The 14677-nt window shown below is 42.3% G+C and overlaps 2 protein-coding genes across 6 annotated transcripts; both read left to right on the forward strand.

Moving 5' to 3' along the window:
• The first annotated feature begins 95 nt into the window (after positions 1 to 95).
• Positions 96 to 7114, forward strand: LOC115670136 (uncharacterized). The gene is made up of 5 exons (XM_030591332.2): positions 96 to 538; positions 1265 to 1659; positions 5222 to 5797; positions 6333 to 6606; positions 6804 to 7114. The coding sequence occupies exons 1-5, from the start codon at positions 310 to 312 to the stop codon at positions 6845 to 6847; spliced, it is 1518 nt and encodes a 505-aa protein (XP_030447192.2). The 5' UTR covers positions 96 to 309; the 3' UTR covers positions 6848 to 7114.
• Positions 7115 to 7985: 871 nt separating this feature from the next.
• LOC115670137 (uncharacterized) lies at positions 7986 to 14337 on the forward strand. 5 transcript variants are annotated; one of them, XM_030591334.2, is made up of 16 exons: positions 7994 to 8456; positions 8563 to 8688; positions 8984 to 9043; positions 9780 to 9893; positions 9968 to 10055; positions 10565 to 10710; positions 10789 to 10890; positions 11609 to 11680; positions 11748 to 11847; positions 11923 to 12005; positions 12842 to 12919; positions 13009 to 13107; positions 13183 to 13233; positions 13347 to 13403; positions 13552 to 13593; positions 13900 to 14337. In XM_030591334.2, exons 1-16 carry the CDS (start codon positions 8316 to 8318, stop codon positions 14017 to 14019), a joined length of 1479 nt encoding a protein of 492 aa, XP_030447194.2. In that variant the 5' UTR covers positions 7994 to 8315; the 3' UTR covers positions 14020 to 14337. The 5 variants fall into 5 exon arrangements, with proteins under 5 accessions (XP_056176314.1, XP_056176313.1, XP_030447194.2 ...); XM_056320337.1 differs by having other exon boundaries at positions 7997 to 8456; positions 13859 to 14337; XM_056320339.1 differs by lacking the exon at positions 13347 to 13403 and having other exon boundaries at positions 7986 to 8456.
• Positions 14338 to 14677: the final 340 nt, after the last annotated feature.

The following is a 14677-nucleotide window of genomic DNA, read 5'->3' on the forward strand; positions in this document are numbered from 1 at the left end:
AAGTTTGAAACCGGTCAAATCAGTCTCCCATTTTCCTCCATAAAAAATAGTATCTGGGCCCAAAGATTTTTAACCTATAGAATCTGTCCAAATATCTAGCATTTAATATCGTTCATGAATCCATAAAAGCATATGTACTTCCCCCCTCTTCAACCCCGAAGTCGCCCATGGCCATCTCCTACAAAGTCTTGGTCGTTGCTTGGTACGATCAATCAATCGTACAGAAAGAGCACGTAACAGCTTTAGCTTGCATTTCATAGAGTCCTCCCTCCCATCTTTTGCTTGCATCATCATCACCATCGATCGATCATGGAGTTCTTCAACAAGGCCGAGGCGGTGCGGCTCCGGAGCTTCCACGGCAAGTACCTCGTCGCCGACGAGGCCGGGGGGACGGTCCGCCAGAGCAAGAACGGGTCCTCCCGCGGGGCCCGCTGGGCCGTCGAGTGCGTCGCCGGGAACAGCCACGTCGTCCGCCTCCGGAGCTGCTACGGCAAGTACCTCGCCGCCACGGAGGAGCCTTACCTCTTCAGCGTTTCAGGTGCGTGGGTGGGAGGATCGAACGAGGCTTCGCTTCGTTTTCTGATCTGATTTCTCCTCTCTCTTTTTCGCTTTCTTTCTGGGTTCGGTTTGAGTTTTTATCTGAGATTCAATTTTATGCTCTTAGAAAAAATTTTGATGAGAAAAAAACTTGAAAATTACCAACATAAAATTAATAACCCATTTGAAAAAATTACCGAATTGTCTTTGTAAATTACGAATCATATCTTCGAAGTTAGTAATGTCCAACTCATTTTCAGAATTTTTGTCCGTTATCACGAAGCTAGCGAGTTGGCAAGTCTTGCAATGCCAACCTTATCTATAAAGCTTGGATGATGACTTTAGTGTTTTGTTTTGTTTTGTTTTTTTTTTGTTTAACCCAATGACTTCAGTTTACCAAGCTAAAATTGGTCTATTTTCCCCCCCTTTAAAAAATGGCTTTAAATAAACAATTCCCTTCTCGATCCCGACTTACTCAGTCGTTAAACTCGATTAGGCCCCAATCGATTGCTCAAGAGCTTTTAATAATTCCTAACCGTGGCACTTAAATTAACGATTTTAGGCTCGGTATCGGGTTCAAAAACGTCATTAGTCATTAGTTTGCTATGATTTTTCTGCCAAAACAACCACCGAGTCCAGCTCATATAGTTCTGGTTTTGGTCATATTGAAAAGGGTTTTTTCTAGCATGAGCTTAATTAATGTTGAACACTACCCATGTTTCTAAAGGCAAGAAAGTGGCGCAATCAACTCCGCAATCCAAGAACGATAAGTCCGTAGAATGGGAGCCGCGGAAGGACGGGACGTGCGTGAAGCTGAGGGCGAAGGGCGGGATGTTCCTGCGCGGCAACGGGAGCATGCCGCCGTGGCGGAACTCGGTCACGCACGACATCCCCCACCGGACGGCCACGCAGGACTGGGTGCTGTGGGAAGTCGACGTGGTCGACCTCGCGGCGGACCCTCACGGGGCCGACTCGGCCCGTGGCCACCTGTCGTCCCAATCGAGCTTCGTGTCGTCGTCCGAGGAGGATTACTCGGTGGAAGAGTACGTGAGGAGTGCAGCCGCGGCGGTGGCGGGGGGCATGGACATGGTGGTTTCGAGGAAGCCATCGCGCAGCTTCAAGGTAAGCCCCTAAGGTCCCTTCCCTTTCCGTTCTATCGTAGCAAGTTCTTTCGCACAGGGCTCACGCGAGCCGCAACACCACGAAACTCACAGTCGATGAATCCGATACACTTCACGCGAGATTCACCTGATCTAAAAGGTTCACATGCGTTCGCGCTCGGGTCGGTTTGGGTCTCTTCGAATATTGCTGAGCGGACAGCCTAACTTTGCATTAGTTAAGGAAAGGACCATATGTATCAAATGATGATCCGTCTTTGTCCATCACCAGTTGTCTTCTGTCGAAGTTGATCACATGTTAGTTTAGTTCCGGTCGCGTCGCCAGATTTGACCAACTGCACTCCTTATGTTATTAGATTACTATGTATGTCTGAGCTAGAGAGGGGGAGAGAGAGTATAATACTACTTTTTTAGTTTAAATTATTATGCTGTCTATAAAAAAACACCCTTCAAATTATTGTACTGTCTAAAAAAGAATATTATACTCTCTCTCCCTCTCTCTGGCTCATACATATAGTAATCTAATGCATATGTTTGCAGGCTATAGAAAGAATTAAGTAATTTACACGAAGGTGTTGAGATATGCGGAATGACATATCAAACGTAACTTACCTGGCGTCGCAACGAGATATCACATGTTTTCTTAGCTTTTGTTTCTTCTTCTTTTTCGTGAGTCTTCTTGCTGGTAGCTGGGTGCCGCTGCCGACGGCCCGCCGCCACTCTTTCTTTTTTCCAAATTTCCTATTTACTTCAACAATATATATGTATATGTATCGATGTTTTAAATTAGTAATAGCCATGTAGTTACCAACGCAACACTTAGTACAACCGAAAGTACAACCGCGAACAAAAAGTTATATAATTCAAGGATAGTGTTGCACAAAAAACAAGGGGAAAATTATCAAAAAAGTCATAAACATTTTGCAATTGCGCCAATTCCGTCTTAAATCTCTTTTTTTGTCAATTCAGTTTTAAATTTTTTGTAATTGTACTAATTCAGTCCATCCGGCCACTTTTGGCAGGCCGGTGCTGATGTGGACGCCGGCGGCTGACGTGGTAATATTTTAATAATTTTTTTTTATTTTTTTCTTTTTTTTTTTTCCTATCTTCTTCCTTGGTCGCCGGTCCAGCGATTGGCAAGAGGCTGAGGCCGGCGAGTTCGACCTTATCGGCCATGGGCGAGGTCGAGCCTCGCCCTGGCCATGGCGAGACTCCACCGTCGCCGAGCGAGGTCGAGCCTCGCCCTGGCCATGGCGAGACTCCACCGTCGCGAGCGAGGTCGAGCCTCGCCCTGGCCATGGCGAGACTCCACCTCGCCGCAGTCCATGGCAAGGCTTGGCCTTGCCCTACGACGGCGAGGTCTTCCTAGATCTGGGCGGCCTCGCCGTCACCCGGTCATGGTGAGGTCGGCCTCGCCCAGGGCGACGCCGCCCAAACTGCGAGACCTCGACCTCGCTCGCCGTGGCGAGGCTTGCTGCGATGGAGGGCTCGAGCTCGCCTCGGCGGTCATGGCGAGGTCGGTCGACCTCGCCATGGCCCTAGATCGAGGTCGAGCCTCGTTGCACGGCGAGCGCCAAATCAGGAGCCCGTCGCCCAGTCGACCTTGCCTCGCGAGGTCGACCTTGCCGGCCGCAGCCTCGCCTCGCCGGCCTCGGGCAAGAAGATAGGGGAAAAAAAAAGAAAGAGAAAAAAATAAAAATAAAATCGAAAAATAATAAAACTTTATTAAAATATTGCCATGTCAGTCGGCCGGCGTCCACGTCAGCGCCGGCCGGCCAAAAGTGGCCGGATTGACTGAATTGGTACAATTGCAAAAGGTTTAGGACTGAATTGGCAAAAAAAAAAAGGTTTAGAACTGAATAGGCATAATTGCAAAAAGTTTAGGACTTTTTGGTAATTTTCCCAAAAACAAGTCCAGAGGCGAAATTGTATAAATAGAAGAAATTGGAGGTTTTTTTCCGTTGGCTTTATTCTAGAAATTTCATAGATCAATCTTAAAGGTAGCTACCATTACTTCTTCCTTTCTTTTGCTTGGGATTTTGTGCCTAACATGTTGCCTTGGAGTTGGGACTTTGGGAGCACTTCTCTTAGCTTTAAGCAAAGCCAAAAGGTACACTATCTGAATTTTGAAGCCCCACCAATTCCATAATTTTTGACGGGTTTAAAAAGTAGGGAAAAAAAGCATAACGATTTTTCATTCCGAAATATATTTATTGTCGATTAAATTTCATAAAAATGCATAGAATGGGATCTAAGTAAAGATAAAATCTAAGAGTAGAAAGACCGATTTATTAAATTAATTTAAAAATTGATATCAGAAACACCGAAATGGGCATCCAAACAAACGAGTTGTATTTGAGCATCCATACATTTATCGTTCTGCTTTGAAAATTGATTTTTGTAGATCTAGCATTTACCATATTAATGAATAGTATGTTCTTAGATATAGGTACAATCTTTTGTCATTTGTATAATGAGTCATAATCTAAGATACCATCGACTCAGATGTTGAGTAAAAAAAAGGAGATATATGCTTTAAAGATAAAGAAACTGTTTTTTAGGGGAAAAAGTAGAAGATTAAGGTTGTATTTGTTTTGTGGAAAATGAATGATTTCGAAAACATTTTCTTAAAAATAATCGATTTTATCGCTTACAAAAATGAGTGAACGAATAATATTTTAATCATTCATAAAAATGTTTAAACATAAACTGCTATGCATAACGAAAATATTTTTCATTAACTATTTATTTCTAGTGATGCAAGTGATTTTATTTTGAAAATGTGTTTAAAAAATGATCCATTTTTCGCGAAACAAAGTCTAAGTTGAACTAAATCATTTTTCCACACTCACAAAACCTCTTCATACGCAATATATCTATACGGTCAATCCGAGATGAACCACCTTATTTGTTTTCGGCATGAAAATCACTTTCAAAATGTTGTTACAGCAATTAGGCCAAGTAAAATCAAGCGATCGAACTTGGCAGTTGCACGTGAAAGGGATATTGGTTACCTTGATTCGATCGGGTACGAGTTACTCGAAATTAATCTCGCCGTAAGATAGTAGTTATAATTTCTTCTTCTCTTTTTTTTTTGAAAAAAAATAACTTTCCTGTAAAACAAAGGGAAAAAAAATAAAGAGGAAATTTTCAAAGGTCGCGCGAAGAATATCAGGAATCCTTCCTTGTTATGCCCGCTTTAACCAAACGCTACCAATGGCCGAAACGCCAATATATAGTTAAAACTCCCTAACTGTCAACCACCCCTAACCAGCATCTTCATCATCTTCTCCTCCTCTCTCTCTCTCTCTCTCAATCCTGAATCCGACATCGTCCCGACCACATTGATTTCCACATTGTCCCCTCTCTCTTGCCGCCCTTCTGTCGGAAAGAACAAGAACCAACGTTGTTTCGCCTGATCATTTGCTTCTTCAGATCAGGTGATATGGCCAGGACCCTTTGAAATGGAACCACCATCATCTTCCAATTCAGCAATGCATCGTTGGTTCTTTCTTTCTGGTCCCCAGGATTGATTCTCGTTTCCCGTTTTTTCACCCCGTGATCAGGGCGGCATGGAGTTCTTCACCAAGGCGAAATCCGTCCGCCTCCTTGGCCACCACGACAAGTACTTGCTGGCGGGCGAGGACGGGGAGTCCGTGTGCCAGGACCGCAACGGGTCGGTCAGGCAGGCCAAGTGGACTGTGGAGCTCGTGGAAGGCGCCGGCGTTGTGCGCCTGAAGAGCTGCTACGGCAAGTATCTGACGGCGTCCAACGTGCCGTTCCTCCTGGGGATGACAGGCAAGAAGGTCCTGCAGACCCTCCCGACCGGGAGATTGGATTCGTCCCTGGAATGGGAGCCCATCAGGGACGGGGTCCAGGTCCGGCTCAAGACGCGATACTGCAATTTCCTGCGCGCGAACGGGGGGTTGCCGCCCTGGAGGAACTCGATCACGCACGATATACCGCACCGGACCTCGACCCAGGATTGGATTCTGTGGGATGTCGATGTTGTGGAGACCAGGGAACAGCCAATTAATCCGTTGCCAGAGGCAGAATTGGATTGTGATTCAGAACCATCGCTCCCGGAACTGGACTCTCCTTCCTCGATAGAGCTCCGCTCGCCGAAATCATCAGAGTTTGAGGTTATTTCCTTACGCCTTGATTACTAGATCGACCAGGATATATACTTTAGGGATGAAGGATGACTTTCTTCGTAAGAATTAGCTAATTAGACAGAGATCAGTTTCAGCGACCGATGATAATGTTAATCTAAACAGCCTACTCTCATCATTACGCGTGTCGATGCATCCTGAACGGACATTCTGCTCGTGTCTTGAGCTTCGGAACATATGGTTAGCAATTGGAGTTTTTCTGTCTCGGGAAAACTTATTCTTCAATAATCATATCAACTGGCATTTTTAGAATTGTATGCTGGTCTTTCCAATGCAGCGTTTTTTTCATCCAAGTCCATGCTCCATTCAAATGAACTTCCTTTTGTGCATCTGGCAAAATGCGACACTATGAGTAGCATCTTCACGCATTGCAGCCGTGCCCCCTTTCCCCCCTGACACCCTTGATGAATTGTAATCAATCTGGTTTCTGGGAAAGTATGATTTGATGCAGAACACTTGTGAGGTGCAATTGAACATTCTTTTTTCTGGTTTTCTTGTTTTGCAGCATAACGATTCGCTTTCAGTGAAAGCTGAAGGGAGGATAATCTTCTACAAAGTGGCTGATGAAGACGGAAACACTAAGGACGAGAATGAAGAGCTTTCGTTCACGTTCAAGGGAAGTAGATTGGAGGAGCTGGTGCAGAAATTAGAGGAAGAGACAGGGCATGAGGATATCATGATCTGCTCTCAATGGAACAAGAAGCTCCATCCCCTCCGGCTACAGCTTCCTCCCAATAATGCACCTATGCACATCGTGGTGGTTCCATCATCATCAAAAGGTTTGTTCATAGTTTCCATAATGTTTAATTCCTAGCATGTATTCATCTCACTATGGGAATTCAAGCTGACAACTGATAAGTCCAATCTATAGAGGTGGTGTACGATGATGGTGGGGTTGGTACTGTTATGTCATTACTCCGTCGAAATTTTTGTACCTTTCCAACGAAGTTTCCTTTTTCTGCAATTTTTTTGCCAGTGGCGAGTGATATTTCAGTTCCGGGGAGTCTCGCTTCAAGGTAACCATGGTGATTGGCCACTGCAGAAAGTTCACGTACTTTCGGCTTCTCTGGCATGTACCAGATTCAGAGAAAAGGGCTTCACGTTTGGGTTGTTGATATGTTATTGACAAAGGTTAGATTACAGAAAGATAGTTTTGCTGTCCAAGGTTCTCAGTGATTTGCTCTCAGCAAATCTTTCTCTTGTAAAGTATCTAGGACTTCGACAATTCAGCGATTGGTTTTCATGCAAGAGGTCCCAAAATAATGTCCTGTTGAAATGATTTCTAAACTTCGCTTCCAATATGGTGGTGGCCACCTGTTGATGGCGTTGGTGGTAGTTGCGTTGCCGGTAAGGAGCAAAGGCCGTCTTCCCAGTACAGATTCTCTTCATAATTGAACGTGTGCTGGAGCTTGACGCTGCAGATATAAGGCATCTGTGCATGCAAATTCAGTTACTTACTCATCTACTTTTGCGATACCGTCTCCTATATTACATTCATCACTGTATCACAATCATCGTACTTTTCCGTAACTCGCTATGATCCAAAATTGAAGTGAGCCCCAAGTGTCGCAGATTTGCCATCAGTTGAAGTTCTTTAACAGCAATTACTGCGACATCCATGCTTTAGATATGGGAGTCGTCGGATAATGGTGATTCAGACAGATGCTAATGACTTAATAAACATCCTCCTCTCGAGCACGATTGCTTCATGCATTCGACCAGCCAAGGTCCGCTATGAATCTACGATGTACATCCTCCTGGAAAAATCCCGAGAGCATGTCATTAGGACCCTAGAAGAAGAATTCAGCGACAAATTTCGATGTCTTAACTATCTCCCCGTCTCGATGGTTACTCAACATGCATGAATCCACCACACCCTGCCAGCAAATGATCCTGTCAATGTACACATTCCGGGCGCACGGTCGAACATTCATCGAACAGCTTTGTTGACAGCATCGCTTCAGCTTGGCAAGAGTGTTAGAAATCGAACGGGCATGTACAAGTTCGCAACTGAGGAACGAGCATTTATGCATGCCAAACAAACAACGCGAAATGCACTCCTCATTGATCCCGGGGGAGCACTAGCGGGGCGACATGCTGTTTACTAGCCGCGGTCAAATTTCATCAGTTTTCAGATCAAGCTGATATATAAGACATATACTGAGTTTGTCCGCCATATCATTTCTATGAAGAGGAATTTACATGAGAATTAGATCTTATTTGAAAAATGCTCTTAAGACACGCTTGTTAAACAATTAAAGCGAGAAAATTTCAATTCAAAGCGCTAATTTTTCTGCTAACACGTGATCATTAGCAATCATTAGCAATCTTTCCTCGTCGCGACATAGCTTTAAACGCCTGAAACATCTTGAACTGCGGTTTAACTGTCTATACCGAACATCAGGCGCAAAACACATCATCCGCTGTCGCCGGAGACATTTTTCGCGAGGCCGGTGTCTGTCGCAGTCGCCGGGCACTGGGCACGGACATGAACTTCGCTTTGGCCCGCTTCATCCTCCATCTGGGGTTCTCCTGCGAAAGACCCGGGAACAGCAAAAGCTATGGCTTCCTTCTCTTACATCCCAAGAAGAGGCCATTCTCTTCCGCTGCTGTCCCTCTAGCGCAGAAGGTAACACGTCTCGCCGGCTTTCGGCTTAATTCAGTTGATTCGACGCGTCTTTCGATGCGGGTTCCTTCTGTAACTCCTTCCGGGTGTTTGTTCTATTGCGTGGCAGACGGGTGAAGAGCTTTTGGTGGTCGTTGGAGGTGGAGCAGCCGGAGTTTACGGAGCAATCAGAGCCAAGACGGTCGCGCCTCGTCTTAATGTCTTGGTCATTGAAAAAGGGAGGCTTTTGTCAAAGGTTGGGTTTTACTTGCTTTTCGGAGATATAGTTATAATGTGGTCATTCGCTGTTGTCCGTCTCCCCAGAACAGAGGAAGAATTGGATGTGACCACTGAAAAGAGAGGCCTTTTGATGGTTTGGGATTGGGAGTTGGAGTGTTAGTACTTCAGAGTAAAATTAGATGGTTATCCAAAATGGAGAGCACCCTGCTGCCTATAAGCTGCTGTGTCTGATTAGATTTTGTGGAGGTTTGTTGTGTTGATGCAGTGATGATTGGATAGTACGCATTGTGAAGTTTTGCCATTCTTGGCAGGTAAAAATATCTGGAGGAGGTCGTTGCAATGTAACGAATGCACACTGCACAGAAAACCTGGTGAGTTAAAATTGCAAGAGAAGCTTTCAGGAGTTAATGTTGCTTGGCAAAAATGGTTGATTAGTTTGCTATGAATGTAAGCCTAATCTTGGATGTTTCTGTTGCTGATCTACAAACTATGTACAACAAAGCCATCAGAGTTCACATGCCCATGATTGTTATCTAGTTCAAGTAAAAAATCAATGCTTTTTGCCTTTTCATTTTCAGCTTGTTTTGTTATCTAGTGGAGGATCCGTTGACTGGACTGAAAACTCCTTCGCTCATCCAGAATCATGCGTTTATTGCACTTGTACTCAAGGAGGAGAATAACCAAAACTATGTTTGTGCGTTGCAGATACCAATAGAGTATAATACCTGGTCATGTATAATCTGTGTAAGCAGACTTGATTATTTAATCAATTTCAGAACTTGGAGCAGTGAAAGAATCTTGTGCTGTCTGCTTAATGGGCTTTTTCTTTAGTTACCATGAAAGAAAAAGTTGTCAATGATGAAAAAAGAGTACTGAGTCCACTTCAAGCAATCTTAAAGATGGAGAGAACTACAGTTTTTGCATACATCACCTTGGAGACCCACTTGTTGGAGGAATTGGACTCTTAACAGTGTTATGCATTTCCTGCCCCCATAATATATGGGCAAAATTTCTCCCAATCTGCCTTTCATGATATCACTAGTGTGTTTGAGGAAGAATTCCTTATTTAGCAAGCTACAAAATTCGGGATGACAAACTTGATTGCAGGTTTTGGCAGAACATTACCCTAGGGGTCACAGAGAATTAAGAGGATCATTTTTCAGCATGCATGGTCCAATGGACACAATGACCTGGTTTTCTGAACATGGTGTCAAACTCAAGGTTGTGCTCGAAGCTAACCTACTATTTGGCAAAGCCGTATCATCTAATAGCTTAACATTGCATCCTTTCTGCAGACAGAGGACGATGGAAGGGTTTTTCCTATTAGCGATAGTTCATCTTCGATAATTGACTGTCTTCTGTCTGAAGCCAAGCAAAAAGGAGGTAAGTGGCTCTGTTATAAATAGTGATTACATTCTGCTTGCATCCGATTTTTACTTCCAGAAGTCTTTGCATCATTTCTTTGTTGTGGATTTGTTAGAAGCTGAAGACCCTTTGTCTGAGATTGATAGTTTAATACCTGCCTGCATTATGTCAACTCTGAAGGTTTTAAATGTGTGTTAGCTTCTTTTTGTAATCAAACATTGGAGCAACAACAGCTGGAGGGTGCTTCTTTTATTGTCTGAAGCAATTGAGAACTATTTTTCTTCCCCCAATCTAGAAGGCATCTTTTCATGTAAAAATTGCATGTTCAACCTCGACAGTGCCAAAGGATAAGGAAACTATTCAAAAGGGTTTTCTTCTGAACATTATTTAATTCAGTTCAGCTCTAGTGGCAAAAAGAAAAGATGGTTGTGTTACTAAATGGTCCGGTGTGCTGAAGATCTCTCCACATGGCTTAAAGATACAGTACTTGCAACTTGTCTTGTCTGAGGTGTGAATTTCTCTTTTAGTTCTAATACAGACTGGCAAAGTTGTCACCAGTGCTTCTAGAGATGTTGATGGGAACTTTCTGGTCAAGATTGAGAAGCGTGCAACTAACTATATGGAAAATCTCAAAGCTGACTATCTGCTGATAGCCAGTGGGAGCAGCCGGCAGGTTGTGATGGATTTGACTTGAAAACTTTGCCAACCTCATTGGCTGAAGAATGTGATGGATTTCGTATTCTTGTTTCAGGGTTATGTCTTAGCTACTCAGCTTGGTCATTCTATTGTGGATCCAGTTCCTAGCTTGTTCACTTTTAAAATTGAGGATTCACAGCTAGCCGAGTTATCTGGGGTACTATCAGCAACTATTAAACCAACTTGCATTTTTCTTGCAATAGAGTCAAAATATCTATTTAAAGAGTATGGCTAGCATATGGGAGGATACTCTATCCTATATTTTTTTTCTTGCCATAGGAAACAACTGCTTGCATTAAGGTAGCTTCATCGCAGCCTTTTATACATATATAGCTCTTACACATGCTTCGCATGAGTTTTTATTTTAGAAGAGTTGTTAAAATTTTGTGTATTTGCGAAAAGTTATTTATACTCTTTCACATATTCAACATGTAATAATAGATGCTATTGTTAATAGTTAACTTCACTACATACAATGAATTTATGATCAAAGTAGACAGTTGTATCTAGGTAAGGTTTGAAAAGATTTTCTTATGAACTTTTACTTTTCTTGGCAAAACTGTTCAACTTTTGTTTGGAAAAGAAAAATTCATCTCATTAATAATTAAATGCGTTTATTATGCAAAATTCTTCTTTACCATAATATGTTGAGAATATGTGATCTCTATGATGGTAATTCTGGTTGTTGTTGAATTACTGATCTGACTGACACTCAAACATGATAACAAAGGATAAGTAGATTCTTTGCGTATAAGCTTCCCTTTCTCAGCTACTTATGCTTATGTATACTTTCTTCAGTTAGGTCCCACTTATGTGTTTGAACTTCAAATGTTTTCATTGTTTTTTGAAAAATAGTGTATATATATGATGTCCAGGTCACATTCCCTAAAGTTCGTGTGAAGCTGAAACTAGAAAATGTTCAGACGAACATACCCCTACTTACACAGGTAATCCTTTCCTTTTGTAGTGCTTAGAGCTTTGTGATGTATCCAATGACTGGAAGTTGGCTTTCAGGTTGGACCCATGTTAGTTACACACTGGGGACTTAGTGGTCCTGCAATTTTAAGACTGTCTGCTTGGGGAGCTCGTCACCTTTTTAGTTCAGATTATGAAGGTAGGACTGCTATGTGCATGAGTTATCTGATGTATATTTTTGTGTCTTTAACCTTGATATATTTTGTTTATGCAGGTGATCTTTTTGTAGATTTTGTACCAGATATTAAAATGGAAGATGTGAAGTCCATCCTAACGAAACAAAAGCAGCGGTTTGCGGTAATTCTGATATCAAATCGACTGATGTTTCTGCTTTTCAGTTTCTGTTAACAGGTTGCTCAAACAGCCCTCCCTGCTCTTCATATGTTTCATATCTTCAAAGGAATTGCTTTTACATCATTTGAAACACGGCACTGTCAATGGAAAGCAACAGGAAGATCAAGAAATCAACTGAATCAAAATGAAAGATACAACAACATTTCAGGCTGACATCAGGGTCGTCCTAATTCTAGGCTTTTGTTTCTTCTCTTCATCCCCAGAACAAGAAAATTCTTGCATATGCAGGACAATATTCATCAAAACCTGATTTTTACTGTTTGCAGCCAACAAAGTGCATACCAGTGCTGGCTATAAGATTAAAAATTGTTCATTTGCCTTTTGGTAATCTTAGTAGGCACCATGTTGTGCCATGAGATCTTACTCTCCTAGTTCAGTTCTCCAATTTCTTACAACAATGGATTTGCATTCTGTATTTATATGCATAGACTGAGTTTCGAGAGTACACAATAAAATCTTGTTATATTACCCCGTAACAAACAATAACTGGATTATGGTGCCTAGATTTACATAGTAATTCACCGAATTGGTAAATTAAAATGCGTAAAACATTTGGCATCTAACAATTTCTTTTTTTAATTATATTTTCATAATAGACATTTAGCAATTTTGTTTTATTTTGCTGCCTTCTTTGCCATGTCTAATACATCCAGTTCCAATTTTGTCATTATCATCTTTTCTTTATCAGCTCCATATGCCTCCTTCGGGTTTAGGGTAGTGTTCTACCAGTTAATTATTCTTTGACCTAATGTTGCCCCCTGTATGTCTTCATCTTGCAGAAACAAAAGCTGCTCAATGCTTGTCCTTTGGAATTTGGCATTGTGAAGAGATTTTGGAAATATATATTGGATCATGAGGTTATATGAGTATGACCACCTTTGCTGTTCAAACACGTGGATAATCTATTTCAGCGGTATGCATTATACTTCTCATCTTTAATTTGCAGGGTGTGGATGCAGATATTCTCTGGGCTTCCATTTCAAACAATTCATTGATTGGTGTTGCTTCTCTGTTAAAGCAGTGTATGTTTCGGGTAATGGGAAAGGTAAGGATTCTATGATTGGACACTGATATCTGGATGGTTTTCTCTTGTTCTAACCTTATCAAGCTATGTCATAAGGGCCAATTCAAGGATGAATTTGTCACTGCTGGAGGTGTCCCCCTATCCGAGGTTCTCCCCTTTTCCTCCGCTCGCTCTCTTTTCTTTCTTATAATTTTTCATATGAAACTGTCTGTTCTTTGCCATAACTAAAGATAAAACTGATTAGTTTGTCTTTTATGAAGATCTCACTTAGTACAATGGAAAGCAAGATACGGCCCCATCTGTTTTTTGCAGGCGAGGTACAGTTGTGGTGGTGATGTGGATTTCGTTTCACTTTAACAATTTTCGAGTAATTATGACTGCATCAATTTCCAACTCGATGCCTAAGAACCCAAAGAAAGAGAAAACAATTTCAGTAAACATTCAGGATTGCGCCTTTGTCTGCAGGTGCTGAATGTTGATGGTGTTACTGGTGGTTTCAATTTTCAGGTTAGTACTGTTCTTTGTGCAATGTTCAATGCTCATATGGAAGTCCTGGCCCATGTTAGGGAAATTTAAGGTTTATAAGAAGTCATTGTTAATTTGTTATTGCTATTTCTTAACAAAGGTTCACTCAAGATTTGCTTACCAGCCGCTCCTTAATGGGCGTTTTCTAATTCACGTTCCGAGTATATCCGTATGTTTAGTCAAGATAAATATGAGATGGTGTTCACTACCAAGCTATAGCTTACTTTTATACGGCCTGAGTCAGCAGCCCACTAAGGTGCAATGGTTTATAAACGCCATCAATTGCAGAATGCATGGTCTGGTGCATATATTGCGGGAACGAGCATCGGCAAGCTGGCACTTGAACCTAAGACGAAGAAGGAAGTTTATTTTGGCACAAAAGTCGAACAAGGGAAGACACCAAGCTGAGCCTCTAATGGTCAGGTTCACAAAGCAAATTCAACAGTACATGTGTGGCATGCGAACTTCTCAGTTGTAGCCTTAGGCTCAAGACCTTGCAAGTGTAGAATCCTTTTAAAGAAAAAAGGGTTTCTTCTCCTGCTGAACTCCTCACGGTAGCCTGAAAATGGAATCAGCTTCACTTGCAATTTCTTTAGACATGCACCACATGATTTGTATTCATATTGTTCAAGGACAAGTCTGCATCATCGATCACTTTCACTACTAAGTCGGAGCGCTTCGCTCAAGAGTCAAGAATATTACCTATAGAAGTTTGCCTCATCTCTAGCCGATGGTCAAACGACTCGTGAACGCATGCGCTCTTTTAACTCTTCTAATGTGACTATCCTTGTCTGGCCAGTGACAGTATATATTCTTCAAAGGGGACGATTCACGCATTTCGTGTGCCTACATTTTAAGGCCGATTCGTCACGGCTAAACTAATGCCACTTTTCTGAGCCTGAAAGGTCATGCAAGGCCGAACCAGGCTTTCTTCTGGTGCAGAGGCACAGATTAGGATTGACATTTCAAAGTTTCAAACACGGGAAGAGTTTAATAATTTAGGCGTCGCAGTCATTGTTGTACTAACCTTACATTCTCAACGCCAAAGAGCTGTTGACTTCTCTTG

Source organism: Syzygium oleosum, unplaced genomic scaffold, assembly GCF_021117445.2.
Source record: "Syzygium oleosum isolate NSW1041296 unplaced genomic scaffold, Sole_v2.1 Sole_v2.20, whole genome shotgun sequence".
Taxonomy (NCBI): domain Eukaryota; kingdom Viridiplantae; phylum Streptophyta; class Magnoliopsida; order Myrtales; family Myrtaceae; genus Syzygium; species Syzygium oleosum.